Below are 19,509 nucleotides of genomic sequence, written 5' to 3'. Positions count from 1 at the left end.
TATTGCCCTAAATGCCAAATGGTTAGGCGTTACTTATAGGAAGAGGACAGACTATGGAGAAGGGTAATCTGGGTAAGATGGGTGATCTATTGGGTAGAAATGATAATGGCAGAATCAACAAACAGAATGGCCTGGGGCTATGGAGAAAAATCCTGATGGATTGGTACCGTTTTAAAGCTTCTATTCAGTGGAAGATTGGTTGTGGAGATAAAATTAAATTCTGGAAAGATGAGTGGATTGAGGGGGACAGTCTTATGAGCTGATTTCCTAGAATTTTCAAAATTTCTCAGTCTAGGAATATGGTGATTAAGGAAGCTTACAAAGAGATTAATGGCAGCCGGATTTGGGAGGTGAATGTATACAGAAACTTAAAAGATTGAGAGATACAAGATTACATAAACCTGTTGAAATTACTTGAAATGTAGAAGTTGAAGGAAACAAAGGATAGGGTGATCTGGAAATTGAGTCAGAATGGACATTTTTCTTGTAAATTCTATTATCTCTACCTTAGAGAAGGAAGGGCTGGTTCTGATTTCAATTTTCCCTTTAAGTAGATCTGGAAGTTGAATGCATCCCCACAGATTGCGTTTTTTGCTTGGGAGGCCAGTAGAGAATGTATTTTAACTATTGACAAGCTGATGAGGAGAGAACACCACATGACTAACCGATGTTATTTATGTATGAATGCGGCAGAATCGTGCAACCACTTACTCTTATGGTAACCGGTGACTCATGAGCTGTGGAGTATGGTATATAGTCTTCTTGGGGTGAAGTGGGTAATGGCTGGTACGGTTCGGGAGGAATTATGGGCTTGGGATTGTATGAGAAAGGATAATGTTCGTTGGGGTATAATTCCCCTAACAGTGTTATGAGTTATTTGGGAAAAAAAAAAAATCTTAGGATTTTTGATGGGAAAGAAAACCCGATGTATAGATTAAGAGATAGGTGGTTCCATGTTTTTGGATTTATGTTTATGGGGCATGACATTGTTAGTGATGAGGATTTTGGGTTTGTCATTGATACCCTAACTAGTTTGCAAACAATTGTACATGGGCGGTACCCCTTTATTTGGTGCCTTGTGAATATATACTTCTTAACTTTTTATTTAAAAAAAAAAAAGAAAATGATCGAGTGTAAAGTTTGTTTAATTTTCATTGGGAAGTTCCAAGATTAAAATTTTATATCGTTCGTCATTCCAAAACTTGTAATTGAGTCTTCTTCTACTTGGACAGAATGATGCAGAATAAGTTGGTTTAGATTGACTAAATAGATGAGAAATTATAATTCTTTTAGATACAATATTATTGTACTATTTAGAAGTCTATAATTCTTTTAGATGAGAAATTAAAGCCCTGGCCTGGACGGTTTTAATCTTAAGTTCTTTCAATCGTTTTGGGAGGTCGTGAAGTATGAAATTCTTGAGTTTTTTAATGATTTCCACACAAACAGATCTTTTGTTAAACTCCACCTTTTTAGTTATGATCCCCAATAAAGAATGTGCTAAGAATCAATTTCCGGCCCATTAGCTTGGTTAGCTGTGTGTTCCAAAGTTCTGACCAAAAGATTATCTAGAGTTATCAAGCGATCATTGGGGAATGTCAGCAAACTATTGTTTATGGAAGACAGATTACAAACACTATTTTGATTGCCAATGAAATCGTGGATGATGTTATCTGGAATAATAAGAGAGGTGTCTTATGCAAGGTGGATATGGAAAAGACTTTTGATCATGTTAGTTGGACCTTTGTTGATCACATGCTTGAAAGGCTCGGTTTTGCTATGAGATGGAGAAGCTGGATTAAGTCTTGTATCACATCCACAAGTTTTGCAGTCATGGTTAATTGTGGTCCTTCTTCTTTTTTCACAGCTTCAAGGGACTTGAGACAAGTGATCCCTTTTTTCCCTTATTGTTCATTATAGTGATGGAATCTTTGAATAAATTAATTGAGAAGGCCAAAGAGCTGCAACTTCTGAAGGGGATTTATGTGGGTGACGATGGCAAATAGATCAAAATCTCCCACTTATTCTTTGCCGATGACACTTTAATTTTTTCCAGCCGGATGTACGTTCGCTGCTTATCTTGAGATGCATGATTTTGTTTTCAAGCGATTTCGGGACTCAAAATTAATATGCATAAATCTGAGTTAGTGGAGCTTGGGTTGAGCAATACTGATCACTCCCTCTCACGGGTTTTGGGCTTCGAAGCTTCTCAGCTACCTATAAAATATCTGGACATCCCACTAGAGGCCAAACATAAAGATGGTAGATGGGAGCCGATCATTGATATGTTCCCGAACAGATTGGTTAATTGGAAGAGGAAATTTCTATCTAAAAATGGTAGATTGACTCTTATCAAGGGCACCCTTTCCAACCTTCTCATCTATTCATTATTGGTGCTTACTATTCTGGCCAAAGTCGTCAAGAGACTGGAATCGATTCAATGCAACTTCCTGTGGGGGAGACGTTGACAACAAAAAGAATTCCACCTTGTTAGATGGGTTGAAGTCAAAAGACCTCTCATGGAAGGTGGGCTGGGGTTGAGATCTCTTGATATTCTGAACAAACTCTTCGTGGGAAATGTATTTGGGATTTTGGAATGAAAAGAATTGTCTTTGGAAATTTTTCATTGAATTCAAATGGTTCGGAAGGGATATCCATGACCACACTATTATTGAGAACAACAATTTCGGTACAAGCCTTTGGAAGAGTATTATGCAGTGCACTAATTCTTTCCTTAATTGCTCAAAGTGGGTTATAGGCAAAGGAAACAAGGTTGCATTTTTGGAGGATGTCTGGTGTGGCAATGAAAATTTCCCGTCTTAATACTCCTTTATTTTTGACATTGCAAGGGAAAAGAATATGCTGATTGAAGCGGCTTTTGGGGACAAAAGTCACATGGCTTTAAATGTGGTGGTTAATAGGAATTTACAGGATTGGGAAGTGGATGAATATGAGAAGATGCTCAAAACTTTGGCCACTGTCCATCTTAGCAATTAGGAAGACAAACTAAGCTGGAACCTGAGGAAAAATGGCGTCTTTGCTGTTAAATCCTTTTACAGCTTTCTGGACGGCCTCAGAACTGACAGGCAGAAGGATTTCTCTGCAACAATCATTTGGAAAGCTTGTGCTCCTCCACTGATCTCATTTTTTGCTTGAGAGGCAGCGAAAGAATGCATTTTAACGCTTGATAACCTTATGAAAAAAGGTGTTATCACTGCCCGCAGATGTTTCCTATGTAAAAACAGTTCTGAATCTTGTAATCATCTGCTTCTCTGGTGTTCTCTCATATAATTTGTGGTCCATGGTCCTCGGCTTTTTGGGAATTTCTGAGGTCATGGCTGGGTCGGTAAATTGCAAATTTCTAGCATGGGAAGGACTTAGCAACAGACATAAAATTCTCATACTGATTCCTTTAACTATTTTCTGGGTTATTCGGAAAGAAAGAAACAATAGAGTTTTTGAAGGGAAAGAAATAGATTTTGCTGCTCTCTAGGATAGATGGTTTCATTTTTTTGGCTCTATTGTCTTAGAGCATAACCTTGATAGTTTAAAGACTTTGGCTTCATTGTAGATATGTTTATTGATATGTAAATTTTTTGTACATGATTGGTGCCGTCTTGGCGCCGATACATCAATATACTTTACACTTTTATTTAAAAAAAGTCTATTACTATAATTTTAGTAACTTTTATCTCATTCTTTTTAGTATTTATTTCTTTTGATGGAAAAAGAAATATTTTTAAGATAAGGAAGAAGGCATGATAAAGAGACAACAAATAAGTTTTTAGTTGAAGTAAAAGAAACAAAAACAAAAAGTAAAAATGGAAAGCACCAAAGAGGTAACAAACCACGTGATTCTAGCATCCCAAGTCCTATGAAGGATAGTGATGGAGATGTCAAAGTATTTCTCATGAGCCTTGGCCTAAAGGGAAGCCAGAAAGGTCATCTTCTCCCAAATGAAGTTGTCCTGCAAAAATTAGTTGTCAAATATCGTCTGATTTCTTTCAATCCAGATAGTCCAAAGACTAGCAAAATCCTCTCTGCCGCAGTGGTTTGGCCTTTACCTAAACTTCGAAACCACCAATGTTAGTGTTGATGAAACAATCCAAAGAAGGAGTCACCCATACTAGGTTAAAACTTTTAAAGAGCCTGACTTATAACTTCCATGCTGTTTCTACCTCAAAAAAAAAAAAAACTTCCATGCCATTTCACAATGCAGAAAGAGATGAGATTTGTATTCCCCTCCCTTATGACATATAAAACACATGTTAGGTGATGAAGTTCTGTCAGACCTACAAATTTGCAGCAAGTCATTGGTGTTAAGCTGATTCAGAATTGCATTCCACATGAAAACCTTCACCTTTGAGAGAACCTTGACTTGTCAGAATGCCCTAGTAAATGTATTTTGATAGCAATCAGGGTTCTTCATTATATGATTGAAGAACGATTTATTGGTATGTGTATCTTATAAGTGTAGGGTCCATACTCTGTGATCAGCCTGCTGGGAAGGTTGAAATGATTGTGACAAGTTTAACATGGAAATGAGTTCAACAGTTTCTCCATCATTTAATCTAGTGAAAGTTCCAAGTCAGAGAAATGTTGGAAAGACAAAAGATCTGGTCAATCAAGGTATTGTGGTTGGAAACTATGTGAAAAAGATGTGGAAAATATGTGAAAAAGATGTGGAACTTGGATACCCAAGAGTTGGTCGCCTCTCCAAAGATCCTCTCAAAAGAGGACCTTGGAACCATCCCCCACATTATACCTGGTAAGAGGCTTATAAATGTTAAGCAAATTTGGATTGGCCTTAGATGGACTTTTGTGATGGGTGGATTTTTTGGAGACAACATCCCAACCATTTCACTGATTTCAGGGAGATCTTTTTATTACTTTATGCCAACTACGAATCCAGTTCCTGCTATAAACGCCATGGCCATTTTACCAAAAGTTCCTAGATCTAAGATTCCATATGCCCAAAGTATTTAGTTTTTTAGTTGTCTTAGTTTTATTATTTCCTAATCCTATTAGTATTTCTTAGTTTAATTTTATTCAAGAAATGTTACTTAGGAAACATTATAAATATGTTTGCAATTTCATTTTCTGAGGTAGACTTTAATTATTCAATAAAAAACTTTAGGAGTTTCTCAAGTTTCTGGTTATGTACAATCAAACCCTTAATTATGATACTTAAATTTTTTATAGATGTAATATTTAAGAAACCGTAAGTGTAATGTTTAGGTTTTAACTCCTAATTTCTTAAGTAGGTATCTGCCCTAATTTGTGCTATGTTATTATATCTCTATTTGAACAGGAAGAAATCACAGAAACAGCCTACAGGGAAGTAATGGAAAAAAAGCTAGTATTGACTGATCATACCAGAAAAAATTTGTGAACAGTAGTTAAGAAACCGCAAGAGGATATTGTTTGGCTCTTTTGAGGCAAACTCTGTCTCGAAGATGCATTAAAATTGCTAATAGTCATTGCAGCAATAGGGCTGGAAATGATTCTTGGCAGTTCATACCAATTTGTGCTAGAAAGAGGCCGTAGTTGGTCAGAGTTTTATTTTAGGGAAAAAAAGGAAATGGCTAAAAATCTTGGAAAAGTGAAAAAGGTTTATATGATTTCACATTCTCTGCCTTTATTGCATTGTTTTGTAGTTCTACATTTTGTAATATTAGTTCATTGCTAATCTCATAGTTCCCATAGTCCACTTGTATGTTCTGTGTTTCCCCACATGCAGTGGAATTGCATCTCTCTAATCAAAGAGGACTTCTTCTGTGTCTTGGTTGTCTTGTTAACACTGATCTTGGCCTTTTACTGACACCATTTTCCTTATCTAAGGGCCATGGAGACTGTTATCAATCAGCATGGTCTTGATATGGACTCTTTGAAGTCATCACGACTTCCATTGGCTGCCGGAACTCAAACAGGAGATTCTACAGGTGCACAATATGCGGGTATGATCAAAGTACTTTTGGTCCTGTGGAGTAAATTGGTCTATGGAAGCCTCTGTCTTGTTTACTGACTGGAGGGGACTGAAAAATCACATCTCTTCGGTGAATTGAGAAAATAGTTAAATCGTTGTGGAAGTGCTTTTGTCATCTTATCACTAAGTGGGAACATTTATGCAGGATCTTCGCAGGTTGCTGGAGTTGCAAATGATTCCAAAATAAGCTTGGCTGAAAATGAGATGTCCCCATTTGCTTCTGGCAGGCCCCCTGCTGGCCCAAGTAGTACTGCCCATCATTATTATCAAGGATCTGGATCTCACAGAACTAGTCAGTCTTTTGATCATGAAAGTCCATCTAGCTTAGACACCCGGTCTGCCAACTCACAATCGCAAGAAAGAGGTGAAGGAATGAATCAAAAGGATGGTAAAAAAGCAATTACAAAGAGAAAGAGGGGTGATTCATCACAGGCTCATGAACCTAACATTGATCACTCTCAGCAAGTTGATGGTCACAACCCTGTAGTTAACCAGAGGAAAGGGAAAGTTAACAAGGTTGAGTCCTCGGGGGGTTTTTCAACAAAAGGTGATGATCCTAATAGTTTCAGTATGGGGCCAAATAATGGTCAAATAGAACATTTCCCATCTTTATCAGGGAATATGAGGGCAGCAGCCATTAGCCATTCGATCCCAAGGGTGCCAAATGCAAAATATCCTGAAGAGGTAGAAGTTTCCTCTGCTAATAATGCTTCAGGACAGCAGCATGGTGGCTCAATACCATCTACATATGAAATACTTTCTTCCAGGAATGTATGGAATCACAATAAAGCAGGGCTACCTTTAGAAAGATCTCAAGTCCCCAGATTTTCTTCTAATGCAGTATCAGGTAACATGACAGCAGATATTCCAATACAGCAGTCGGCTAGTTCCTCTGTCGGGGCAGGTAATGATAAAAACTATAGTAAAATTATAGTTTAAAACCATTCTTTAATTATTTTTTGGGATGCAGATCTTTATTTATTTATTGAATTTTTAACACTGGGCAGAGAATATCCAGATGTTATAAGTTTTCTTCTCATGTATTTTCTCTTTCCCACTTAATCCGCCTAGTTTTTCTTTGAGTACTCAAAATTTCTTTATTCTGGAGGGATATTTTCTGTGTTTACAAGTAGCAACGCGGGATGCATATCTCAATATTGGAATTTGTGGTTGCAGTGAAGAATGACACAACATTGTGCACTGTTGTAGTTGCAGGTGCTTTTGGGAAGTTCCACGGGGGAATGCCTCTAACTTCTAGTTCATATCCTGAGAAAAGTGCAGAAGCACACATGTTTTCAGAAAACCGAGGGGATGAGATTTCTACAGCAATTTCTGCTGGAAAGGTATTGCAGAATTCAATTATGTTGGTGGATACAATTTTTGTTGTCCTTAACTATCACATCTTCCTATGATTTGACTAAAGAATTGTACAGTAGACTGGTAGTTTCATCTTTTCATATTATTCTCTGTTGCTTCTATCTTTTCTCCTATTACCTGGGGTTAACTGCTGCAAGAAATCTTGAGTTGCTTGAACAATCTTTACATGAGTCAGTTATGTCCAACTCTTTTCTTTTATTTTATTTATTTTTCGATATAAGAAGAAATATCATTAGATAGAGAAGGAAAATTACAAAAATTGGAGAAGTAGATATCTTTCTGAAAGAAAAAAAGGTAAAAAATAAGAGAAAGCCAACTAAGGATAGCTAGCTAGTAATTAGTTAAAAAAAGGATAGCTAGCTAATAACTATGTAACAAAAGAAAAAATTTCAAATTGCCCATGCACCTTAACCCCAAGTGACACAGAGAAAGAAAACTCATGCCAAAGATGTAAAAACAGGGGATTTAATACTTGAAGATCATTGCATTTCTTTCTAGCCAAATCACACAAAACCCAACCAAAAAAGTCTCGTGTCAAAAGTGAAATATGCATCTTCTTATCAGGGTCAGGAAGTGCAGGAGAAAGGAAATATGCAAAGAGAAGAGGCTCAAGAAATATGAAAATCCGCAAAAATTCTATACCAAATTCTCCAGGTCAAATAACAATGCAGAAAGAGTTGATTATGAGTCTCTGCAGCTCTGCAGCATGCCATACACACCCTGGATACAAAGTGCAATGAGGCCTGTGATGCTTGAGGCAAATTGTTAACATTCACCTTACCCAAAATAACTGTGCAAAAAATATAATTTTATATTGGAAGGAGCAGGAACCCTCCCCAAACATATGTCAAACCCATTATGATTCAAAAAGTGAAAATAGGATTTGCAAGAAAAGATACATGAGGAATCCAAAGACCAAATTCTGCAATATGGGTTGTCAGAAGAAAACAACAGAATTGAGAAGCTGAATTAATAAAATCATGTTATTAGCTTGTCGTTGATTGAGGTTTCTGAGAAACAACATATTTCAAGAATGAGAATTACTAGAGTGATCTAGGAAAAAAGAAAGAGGGAGTAGGAGAATATGATCTTGGATGAATTATAAAAGCAAAGGAATTGAGAGGCAAGTGGGATATTATCAATCAAAGGGTCCTCCTTGAAGAGAAAATGAGAATCACCATGCACCTCAAACTAAGCGAGGATAAAAAAAGATCATAAAAGCTAGATATAGCTTTCCAGAGGCTGCTATATGTTGGCCAAGAGGTGATGATATTGCAAATTTCGGCAAACTTCGGAAATGAATCTCCACTGCTTAACAATGAGACTATCGATATTTCGAGTTGGTTTTCTGGTTTTCCTCTTGAGGAGGATTAGTAGTTCATTATATCCTTGAACGGGGGTTCCTCTTAGTCAGGAGTCCCATTTACAAGTTTTGGAGGAATTAGAATTCCATGGAAAGTTTATTCTATGAATCACACAAGGTAGTAGTGACTATTCATAATACAATGGCATTACATTCAGGGGTATTTGACTCCCTCTCTGTTAACCAACCATGGCTTTGGAGACTTTACTCTCAAGAGAATCTCAAAAGGAAGAGACTCGATGATTATACCCGGAGGGACACCTAAATACGTGAATGAGAACTTACGACATCACACTAAATTGAATTGGCCAGCCTTTTGACTCTCTCCTCCTTAACGTTAAGCCCAAGAAGGCCGCTCTTCCAAAGGTTAATATGTAGGTCCATAATACATTGAACTTCACATGGTCATGGGAAAGGAAACGTGTAGTCAACAACTAAATTGAATTGGCCAGCCTTTTGACTTTCTCCTCCTTAACGTTAAGCCCAAGAAGGCCGCTCTTCCAAAGGTTAATATGTAGGTCCATAATACATTGAACTTCACATGGTCATGGGAAAGGAAACGTGTAGTCAACAACCTAGAGATAGGAGACTTCCTCTCTATCATGACCAACCCTTAGGACTCTCTAACAGATCTCTAGATAACTTATGACTCAAATCATCAATAATAACCATGAAAGTAAAGGGGAAAGGGAGTCCCCTTGTCTCAAGCGATGTCACTCCCTAAAACCACTCTCTAGGTTTGCTATTAAACAAAATGGCAATGTCCTTTCTTCTCAAGAAAAAGAAAGCAAAGGACATGGAAGAGGGACAACTAGATATCCGACTCATCCATCTAATTTCAAATTTTTTTCTCTCCAAAATTTTATCTAAGAAATCCAAATTCATCCAATCATAAGCTTTCTTGAAGTTAAATTTGGAAACACAAACCTTTATTTCTCGGTCTCTGAACTTAATCGAAAAATTACGTGTGGTTAATTTTTAGCAGATTAGTACTTAGGTTTGACTTTTAGCAAGTTTAATACTCTAAAACAAGTTATCCATGTGTCATATTTCAGACTCTCTATACATTCGAGATAACAATATTATGTCAATTGACTAATAGTTAAACCACAAGTATGGAAATAAACTACATATTGAGTCTTAAATAAAATAAACAACATGATATAAACCATACTTTGCCGTAATACCAAAGAAAATGGATAAGATATTTAAATTAAAGTACTAAAAATCATCCAAACTATGATAGAAAACTAATGAAATTTAATGAAAAAATTAATGGTACCTAAATGTTTTATAGAAGTTGTCTTTTATCCTTTTTTTAATCAATTCAGCTTTTACTACTAATTTGATATTGTAATTGACAAAAACAATTACACTTTATATATTGGACAAGTCCTGCAACATATAATGTTACTTCAAGCATTCAAGGGGGCTTATTTATTTATTTTTTCGTTTTTTTGAATTAGTTAGAATTTTAGTCTGCCTATACATTTCCTTTGGCTGTCTGGTAGTAGATTTTTAGACTTTCTTGTTCATGTAGTTCTCTTTTCAATTTATTCAAGTGTAACGGTCCCGAAAATTAAAAGAAAATGTATATATTTATTCTAAGTGCGGAAGCGAAATAAAATAGATTATGATTAACATCCCTTACACAATAATTCAAACGTATTAAAAATATGAAAGAATAAACTAACTGAAAGAAATATTATGAATGAATACTATAAGGAAAACTAATAAATCTTTAAGCTTCTATTTGCCGTCTTCATGCGGAACGGGCTCGGGAACCAAGTTCTCCTGATCTGAAATGGTTAAGTAAGGAATGAGTTACACTAACCAAGTAAAGATGTCATACTATCTCACTGTCACAGTAATAAAGGTTGGTAGAAAACAAAAACGATCAATGGAGCATAATTCATAACAAATTCATTTGTCAATAATAAAGCCCTTTACTGTCACTTACCTCGGTGAGATTTATGAAAACAACTTATGAAAACAATAACATTATAAACATCATAAGATCATGCACACTCTGTAACATAACACGTATCATACATTTGTATTTCAATAATCAGACAACAAATTTTTTCTTTTATCAGTCTACTAGTGTCCATGGGGATCCATATGGGTCCCCGCTGTACGTGAACCATTCACCTTAATTCCAGGGCCGTCCCCATACTCTGTTCGGTATAAGCACCAAAACCATAAATTTCAATACCCCGTCCGGTATGAGGGTGAAGCGGGCCGTTCCCGTACCCCGTCCGGTATGAACACCAAAATATTTAAGTCTCCATACCCCGTCCGGTATGAGAGACTACGTTCCCGGTAGGGTTCCCTATGGACTCGGTCCGTCCACCATCTTCCAAGATATCTAGTGAGACTGTCGACTTATTCACTTATAAATTCACATACCATCCTTATTTTTCTTAGTCTCAATTACCCAATCAACATAAATACGTAAACCAGCAACGCACACCAACAAAGGCAACACAACATCGGGTTCACAATAATTCAAATCATAATAGATTAAACAGTTATTCATGCATATGGAACCACAGAATAAACAATCAGATACTATACTGCATTTAGACTGTAAAATACATCAAACAGAAACAGACCGACAAATACATCAGGTTCGGGCCCCATTAGCAATTTTAATTAATTATACATATCTATTAATTCATAAAATACCGTTTTATCATTTATTAAGTTTTAATGCCGTGATAGGAAATAGGGTGAGGGATCCTTATTTGTTTCGGAGTCTGAAATCAGGTTCTCACTGCGCCTACGGACAGTCCCCAGATTCCCTGAATTTTTTCCCGAAAACTGAAACACACTTACAATACCTGCACATGCCCCCAAAAAACCCCAAATCAGACCCAGGGCCTATTCGGCCAATTTCAGAATTCTGGCACGGCGGCGATCCGCCTCGCATTGGCCGTTTCCGGCCGTTTTCGACTAAACTTGCATTGGTTCCTGTGATAAAACACCCCTAGGGCCCTCGGTGGGCCAAAAAATTCTAGAAAACCGAGACTTACCAGTGACTCCTCCGGCGTGAGTTATGATTTGGTGTTTTGCTCCGGTCAATCTGTAGAGAAAAGGACGGTGGCCACAGTGGTGTAAAAATTACATCGAACGGGAACCGGGAAGGACCTCATCGGAGGCAAAAACTGAGAAAACTCGCGGCGGCGCCGCTAGACTTTGGCGGTGTTTTCTGGCCAATTAGCCAGTGGTTTGGTTTCGATTTGGCCACAGGGAGGTTCAGCATCGAAAAACGAGCCAAGGGGAAAAATTTTACCTTGTTTGGCGGCCGGAAAGTGCTCCGATGCGGCGGCGGGCGGCGGCGGTCGGTTCCTCCGGTGGCTGGGTTGTCTTCTCCGACGAGGGTTCTGGCGGCTAGGGTTTGGGGTTGGGTGTGGATGAGATTATTTATAACTTTTCCCTTTTAATCTGAGCTGTCCATCATGATTTAATTTGGGCCGTTCGATCGCGATTAAAATGGAAATAAATCTGGGCCGTCCATCGCGATGCGATCTGTGTCGTCCGCACGCGTGAGATCCGGGCCGTCCATGCGCGCTTTTGATCTGCGCTGTTCGTGCGCGCGGGAATGGATCTGGGCCGTCCGATCGCGCGCACGCGGATCGCCCACGTATCTCCGTCCTGCGTGGCTTCCTGCGTCAGTGTCCCTGCCACGCGGCGTGTCCTGGTTTGCCGTGGCTGCTGACGTAACACAATTTTTTTAAATTGCGTTTTGACCTCCGATTTTCAATTTTCTTTTCAAAAATGCCTCGAGAATCCAAATTTTCACCCTTTTTTTCCAAAATCAATTTCAATTAAATCTAAAAAATAATTTTACCCCATTTTCTTATTATTATTTCTATTAAATTAAATTAAAACCTTATAAATTAATTATTAAAATAAAATAAAATAAAACAAAATTCCAATAATAATAATAATAAAAAAAAGTTTTGGGTGTTACATCAAGGGTCTTGGACCTCCCCTATTTATAGCATGTTTAATTTGCTGTTGATTTTTTTTTTTTGTTAAATGTACTAAATAAAGTAAACATTTGATTGGCAGAGGATAAAGAATTAGAGGATGAGATATTCTCTGGCATGAATTTAGGCTGTGATTGATCTCCTCAAGTGAACGTGTATTTGTTTTGTCAATTGCTGCTGCAATATTTGGTGATTATTGTGAGTTTGTAGATTCTTTGAGTGTAGAGTGCTATTAAATGTCTTATATTTTCTGTTTATAGTGGTACTTTTCAGAAAGAATGACTTGATAGGTTTTTCTCTTCCAGTTGCTTTCTAGTAGTTGGTCAATTTTCATGGCTCAATGTTTGACTTTGTTTGCTCCCTGATTTTATTTTGACATCAGAGGAAGGGGGTGTATTTTGTAAACTACAAGTGTTGTAATGATTTATTGTTTAATGGCATATCTTATTTTCCAAAAAATATATATATGTTTGTATAAAAATGTCGAAGTTAAAAGTAAAAGTAACTTTTAGAAATGAAAATAAAATATAATCTATGGGTTTAAAAATAATAAAAAGTATTTTAGCTATTCTTAAGATACCATATATATACAAATATAAAAAAACACGCATTGCAACTGTTTTTGTATTTAAATATGTTTGCAGAAATTTTAGAAAGTTTTTATGTAACAAATGGAGGTTATGCCTTACAATATATGGTAGCTATTTTTAATTTTTATTTTAGTTATATATTCATGCATAAAGTTGTAAGATTTTTAAAAAATATGTATAGTAGCTAAATTTTAAAAATAAAATAACTAAATTTTGCATATATATTCTTTTTCCTTCATAAAACTAATTGTTTAGGTACAGTAAATACATATATACATACACACATTTAGATATATGTACATATAATAGGTCTGTATCATATAAAAGAAAACATGCATGGATACATACATACATATATACACTCATATAGTACATATCGTTATTTGTAGATAGTAAATTCTATAGCAATTTATTTTTGAGCACACTATGATGATCAATTAAAATTTGATATTTATGGTTAATGTTAATGATAATATTTTTTTTCATATTTTCTTTTATTTTCATATGATGTCATTCATTAAGATAAGTGTTTAGTTTATTATGTCTTCTATGTAAAATTAAGTTAGATATTTATATTTTATATTTATAATGAAAAGATATCGATGGTATTCATGGTATATTGTGCATAATATAATTACATATAAAAATAATAATATTTATAGTTACTATAAAATAAAAAAATTAATTAAATAATACAATAAATTTGAGTGAATGTTAAAAATATAATGAACTAACTACTTTATTTGGATTTTTCTTGATTTATACTACATCTTATAACTACATTTGATAGTGATATATAATATATATTTATGATATTAATTTGTACCATTTTTATAAAATTAATGGTGTTTTACAGTATTAATGAGAATTAAAATAGTAAACTCTTCACTTAATAAAAATTAGAAGAGTAATCTATCTTCATCTCCCGTGAATATAAAAGATGATTATAGCTATCAATTAATTACAATATTTTATCAAATTAATCAATATGTGCAATTATGTAACACCCACCTAAAAAACTTTTTTCTTATTTTTTTATTAATAAATATAATTTTTTTTAATTATTTAATTTATTTTATTATATTTTGTTTTATTTTAATGGAAAAAATTGAGTAAATTGATAAAGAATTAAATTAGAAATAATTTTGGGAAAAAGTGGTGAAAATTTGGGTTCTGGGATATTTTTGAAAGAAAAATCGGAAATTGGGGGTTAAAACGTAATTTAGAAAAAATTTGCCACGTCAGACGTCCGGTCAGCAGCTCCAACCAACCAGGACGCGCTAAGTCGCAGTGGCGCTGATGCGGGAGACCACACGGGAGGAGGGAGGGGGGAGGGGCACGTGGGTGATCTGCGTGCGCGCGATCGAACGGTTGAGGTCCGTTCCCGCGCGCACGGACGATCCAGAGTAAATTGCATACGAACGGCTCAGATTGGATCGCGATGAACGACCCCGATTCACTCCCAATTTAATCACGATCGGACAGTTCAGATCAAATGCAATGGACGACCCAGATCAAAAGCGGATGGGTACAAATAACCCCATCCGCACCCAAATCCTAACCCTAGCCGCCAGAACCCCCTTGACGGAGAAGACAACCCAGCCGCCGCCACCCGCCGCCGCACCGGAACCCTTTTTGACCGCAAAAAAAAGTAAAAATATCATCTTTTGCACGAAATTTAATTCTAAACCCACCCATGACTTGATCGGAGTGAAAGAACCGGACAATTGGCCGGAAAACACCGATGAAACCCGGCAGTGCTGCCGTGGGGAATTTCACAAACCGCTTCCGATGAGGCCCTTCCTGATTCCCGTTTCGTGTATTTTTTCACCGTTGTGATCACCGTTTTCTTCTCTACAGGTTAACCGAAGCGAAACACCCAACCGCAACGTGAGCCGGAGGAGCCACTGCAATGGAGAGCCCCGCCGCCGGTGATTTTCAGTTTTTCGTGTTGTTTTGGCCTATTGAGGCCCTTTAGCGTGTGTACTCGCAGGAATCGATACAAAATCGATCAAATTTGGCCAAAAAGGGTCGAAAATGGCCGACCCGAGGCGGACTACAGCTGCGGGCGGCGGCGCCGTCATCGGAGCACGGCGGAGCCATTGTGCTGGATTTCCGAAATTGGCCGAGCGGGTCTTGAGACAGATTTTGGGTTTATTTGGAACATTTGTAGGTACTTTAAGCGCGTTTCAGTTCCCGGAGAAAAATTTAGGGAACTTAGGGACCGTCCGTAGATGCAGTAAACCGTTTAGTTTTTCGGCGTCAAATCGAGTAAGAACACCTCATCCTATTTTCTATCGTAGAATTGAAGTTCGAATAAATAATAATACCGTATTTTGCATAAATTAAATAGATGTGCATAATTAATTACGGATTGCTAATGGAGCCCGAATCGGACATTGTTATCTGTTGATTTATTTTACAGTTTAAAAGTATGATGATATCTGGTTTATCTATTTTATAGTTTAAATGCATGTATTACTGCTTTAACCTGACTACTGTTTGATTTTGGGATTTGAGACATGATTGCATTACCGGATGCATGTTTATTTGTTTATGTGATTACGTTTGATTTGGTAATGGAGACTAAGGGAGAACAGGAGAGGGGTGTGATCAAATAAATAGATAGAATGACAGCCTTACTAGATATCCTGAAAGATGGTGGATGGACCGGGTACATAGGGAACTCAACTGTGAACGTTGTCTCATACCGAACGAGATATGAAGACTTGGTAATTTGACACTCATACCGGACGGGGTATGGGGATGACCCGCTTCACTCTCATACCGAACAGGGTATTGAGGTTTAATATCTTGGCGCTCATACCAGACGGGGTATGGGGACGGTCCTGTAATTGAGTGTAGCGGGGACACCCATATGAACCTCCATGGTTTTAGTAGGCTGGTGAAATGAGAAACGGTTATGATTTGGTTTATTGTTAATGAATATGAATTTATGATATGTTCTATGTTGCTGATTGTTCATGAAGTTATGATCTGTATGGTATTATTGTCTCTATAGGTTTTTATAAATTGCACAATGGTAAGTGAACGGTAAATGATTTCATAATTAATAAACGAATTTGCTAAATTTAGTGCTCCATTAGTTGTTTTGATTTTTTACCAACTTTTGTTTTTGTGCCGGTGATGTAGTAATATCCTTATCGGGTTAGTGTAGCTCATCCTTTATTTAACCATTTCAGATCAAGAGAATTTGGTTCTAAAGCCCGATCTGTAAGAAAATTGCGAGTAAATGCTAGATGTTTTTTATTTTCTATTACTTTTCTTATTTCTCGTGTTTCTTTCAAATAATTCATTCCGTAATGTTTGTTTAGTACTTCTAAGTTATTGTGTAAGGGATGTAAAACTTAACCTTTTATTTCGCTTCCGCACTTAAATTATTATATATTTCCTTTTGGATTTTCGGAGTTGTTATAAATTAAATGTGAATTTTGCATTTTAATTATGTATTTCATTAATGTAATTCAATAAATACAATATATTTAATAGTTTATTCAAATCAATCAAAGTTAATCACTTATGTGCCATTGATATTCTCTTGACCAGTAGTGCATGTTCTGTTGATACAAGTTAGGGTACAGCACGAATTTGGTTAGGCACATTTGGTTAGGGCTTGTTACAACTCAAACTCTAATAACATGACTTTTTAAAGAATTTAATTACCGTTATGCTCTAATTTTCTGGTTATGTCACTTCTGTGTTGTTTGGTAATTACATGGTCCTATTTCTACTTATGTGGCTAGCCATGTTTCTAGTCCTTTTTTTTGTGTAGAATCTTGAGTAAGTTACTCATTTTAGTATGTTGGTTTTGTTGATAGGGTGGCAGGCAGAATAGTAATTCAGAGATGTCAATGATCAGAACTTCAGCTTCTAGAGATACTGGAAAATCTGCTGTCTCTCAGCCATCATCATTTTTTGCTATGCCTTTCAAAGAACAACAGTTGAAGCAGCTCAGAGCACAGTGCCTTGTTTTTTTGGCTTTCAGGTATGATTGTATTCAATTAGCTTCTCTACTAACTGTATAGTTTTTAGAATATCAAGTGCAAATCATTATTTTTGTTGTGTCCTTGCAGAAACGGTTTGATGCCAAAGAAATTGCACCTTGAGATTGCATTTGGAAATATCTTTCCTAAAGAGGGTATTAACTTCATCGTCATTTGAATATATATTTTTCTTTTTTCAAGTCTTTCTGTGTTTGCCTGGTGGTAATCAGGTTGGTAATGCAGACAGCTCCCGCAAAGAATTGGTTGATCTTAAAGGGAAAAGTCAATCTTCTAATGAGCTTAATTGCACTCCTGAAGTCTTAATGCCATCTCCAAAGGTGGATAGTGTGAGGGCAGCTGATAGAGTTCCCTTAGGTGGGTCAACTGTTGGAAGATCACTGGAGGTTGACTCATTCAAAGAGGCTGAGAAATCAAAAATGGAGGACAGGAATTGCCAAACCTCTGAGCTCTCCCTGGTTTCTGATGAAAGGAAACATCTTTTAGCTGCAAGAAAATCAGAAGCTGAAATGCAAAGCCAGGAAAATGTGGAATTTCAGCAACGTATTTCTGCAAGTACAGGGAGTGATCCAGCTGTTGGTAACCACATAGATGACCTTGAAAACAACCATTTACAAGTTGGAAGGACTGACCAAATGGCTTCTGTGACAGGCATAAATAAGCAAATGAACCCTGAGTTGTTGAGTTGGCCTGGAACTGGCAGCCATAATGAAGTTTTCAGGGGACTACATCCAGGTTCTGCTGTTCAGAATGAGTTATTGGCAGAAAGAAAAGATTACGCTCCTGGCCGTTTTCACAGTTTTGGTAACACTGCTCTCTCTGACGACCAACCTGCTGATTGTAACTCCTTATCCTTCGCTAAAAGAGAGCATTGGAAACCTATTTCAGGTATTGACAAGAATCACGCAATGATTCCAACGAAGGATGTTAATTTGGGGTTAAAACATGTGTGCCAGGGTGAGAACCGTTCTTCTTTGTCGTGCAAATCTAACATTAACTGTTTTTTAAAGCTTTTGCTGCTTATTGGCTATTGCTGCAGATGATCCAAAGTTATCTGAATTTCAAACAAGGTGCATTTCAGATGGGGCCAATGTTAATCCAGTTAATGACACATCAAAAAATGGTTGCTTTTATAGAGAAGAACAAGAGGAGGAAGATAGGATCATATCTAGTGATTTGCTGCCATCACCAAAGTATACCATGTTGGAAAAGTGGATTATGGATCAGCAGAAAAAGAAGCTTTTGGTTGAGCAAAATTGGGTTCTGAGACAGCAAAAATCCGATAAAAAAATTGCTGCTTGTTTTAACACATTAAAGGTTTCTTTGCATACTTGGTTATTTGCCTGCAGCAAATCGTTCTCTTTCTTTTGATTGTTGACGTATAACATACATGGTTTCTGTTACTTTTGTTGTTAAGAAAAAACCTGTAGGGTTCTTGGATGATTGATATTCATCTGTTTTACATTGAACTATATCGGTGTGAAACTCACTGGGGGAAGAAATGATATCAGTTGATAAGAAACTTGGCAAAACAGTGAACTAGAAATTTAAGGAAAATGATGCCACAAAAGGTTGGAACTAGATGATGCTTTATATTGTTATTAGTTAGGAAATATGGGGTTAATCATTTTTCATCATTATTATGATTCTGTGTGGAACTCCATTTGTAATGCGTTACCATCATTAGACATCATGATTCATTGGGTATCTTTTCTTCTTTTAATCTTTTTTCGGTCCATTCTTTGTTATCTTTAGGCAATTATCTATGATTCCAGTTGTTTTCTCTATTTGAGCTCTTGTATGTGTCATACCATGCAAGTTTGGTGAAGAAGATGGATCCTCTTACCATAGAGTTAGTTTGCATGTGTTTATGTTCTCCTTTCTGTTGACTAACATGCAGGAAAATGTGAGCTTATCTGAAGATATTTCTGCAAAGACCAAAAGTGTAATAGAACTGAAAAAACTTCAATTATTGGGGCTTCAACGTCGCTTGCGGCGGTAGGTGATTATGCAGGGATTTTGATTATGAAGACATAACCTTCCTTTTATATGAAGTTAAATTGAATCTTGAAAACCATGGCTTTTATCTCAAAAAAAAAAAAAATCTCGAAAACCATAGCTAAATTTTCCATATAAAAGTGTTTATCTTGCCAACTTGATATGTACTTTTATAAAT

At 36.6% G+C, this 19,509-nt stretch overlaps 1 protein-coding gene across 7 annotated transcripts in view; it reads left to right on the top strand.

The window, feature by feature from the left end:
* LOC110819858 (uncharacterized) overlaps positions 1-19,509 on the top strand; it is a 59,228-nt gene that overhangs the window by 14,901 nt on the left and 24,818 nt on the right. For 3 of the 7 annotated variants that reach the window (XM_088216488.1, XM_088216486.1, XM_088216487.1), the window contains exons 4-11: positions 5,842-5,957; positions 6,132-6,890; positions 7,196-7,329; positions 17,151-17,317; positions 17,406-17,470; positions 17,559-18,290; positions 18,373-18,650; positions 19,234-19,331. In XM_088216488.1, coding sequence (XP_088072614.1) covers positions 5,842-5,957; positions 6,132-6,890; positions 7,196-7,329; positions 17,151-17,317; positions 17,406-17,470; positions 17,559-18,290; positions 18,373-18,650; positions 19,234-19,331 — 2,349 coding nt within the window. The remainder of the gene's footprint in view (positions 1-5,841; positions 5,958-6,131; positions 6,891-7,195; positions 7,330-17,150; positions 17,318-17,405; positions 17,471-17,558; positions 18,291-18,372; positions 18,651-19,233; positions 19,332-19,509) is intronic. The other 4 variants (XM_088216491.1, XM_088216492.1, XM_088216489.1 and 1 more) reach the window with 4 other exon arrangements.

This window comes from Carica papaya, chromosome 3 (genome assembly GCF_054855325.1).
Source record: "Carica papaya isolate Zhongbai chromosome 3, ASM5485532v1, whole genome shotgun sequence".
NCBI classification, from domain to species: domain Eukaryota; kingdom Viridiplantae; phylum Streptophyta; class Magnoliopsida; order Brassicales; family Caricaceae; genus Carica; species Carica papaya.
Note: the sequence above shows the minus strand (reverse complement) of the source record. Positions and strands in the feature narration are given on the sequence as shown.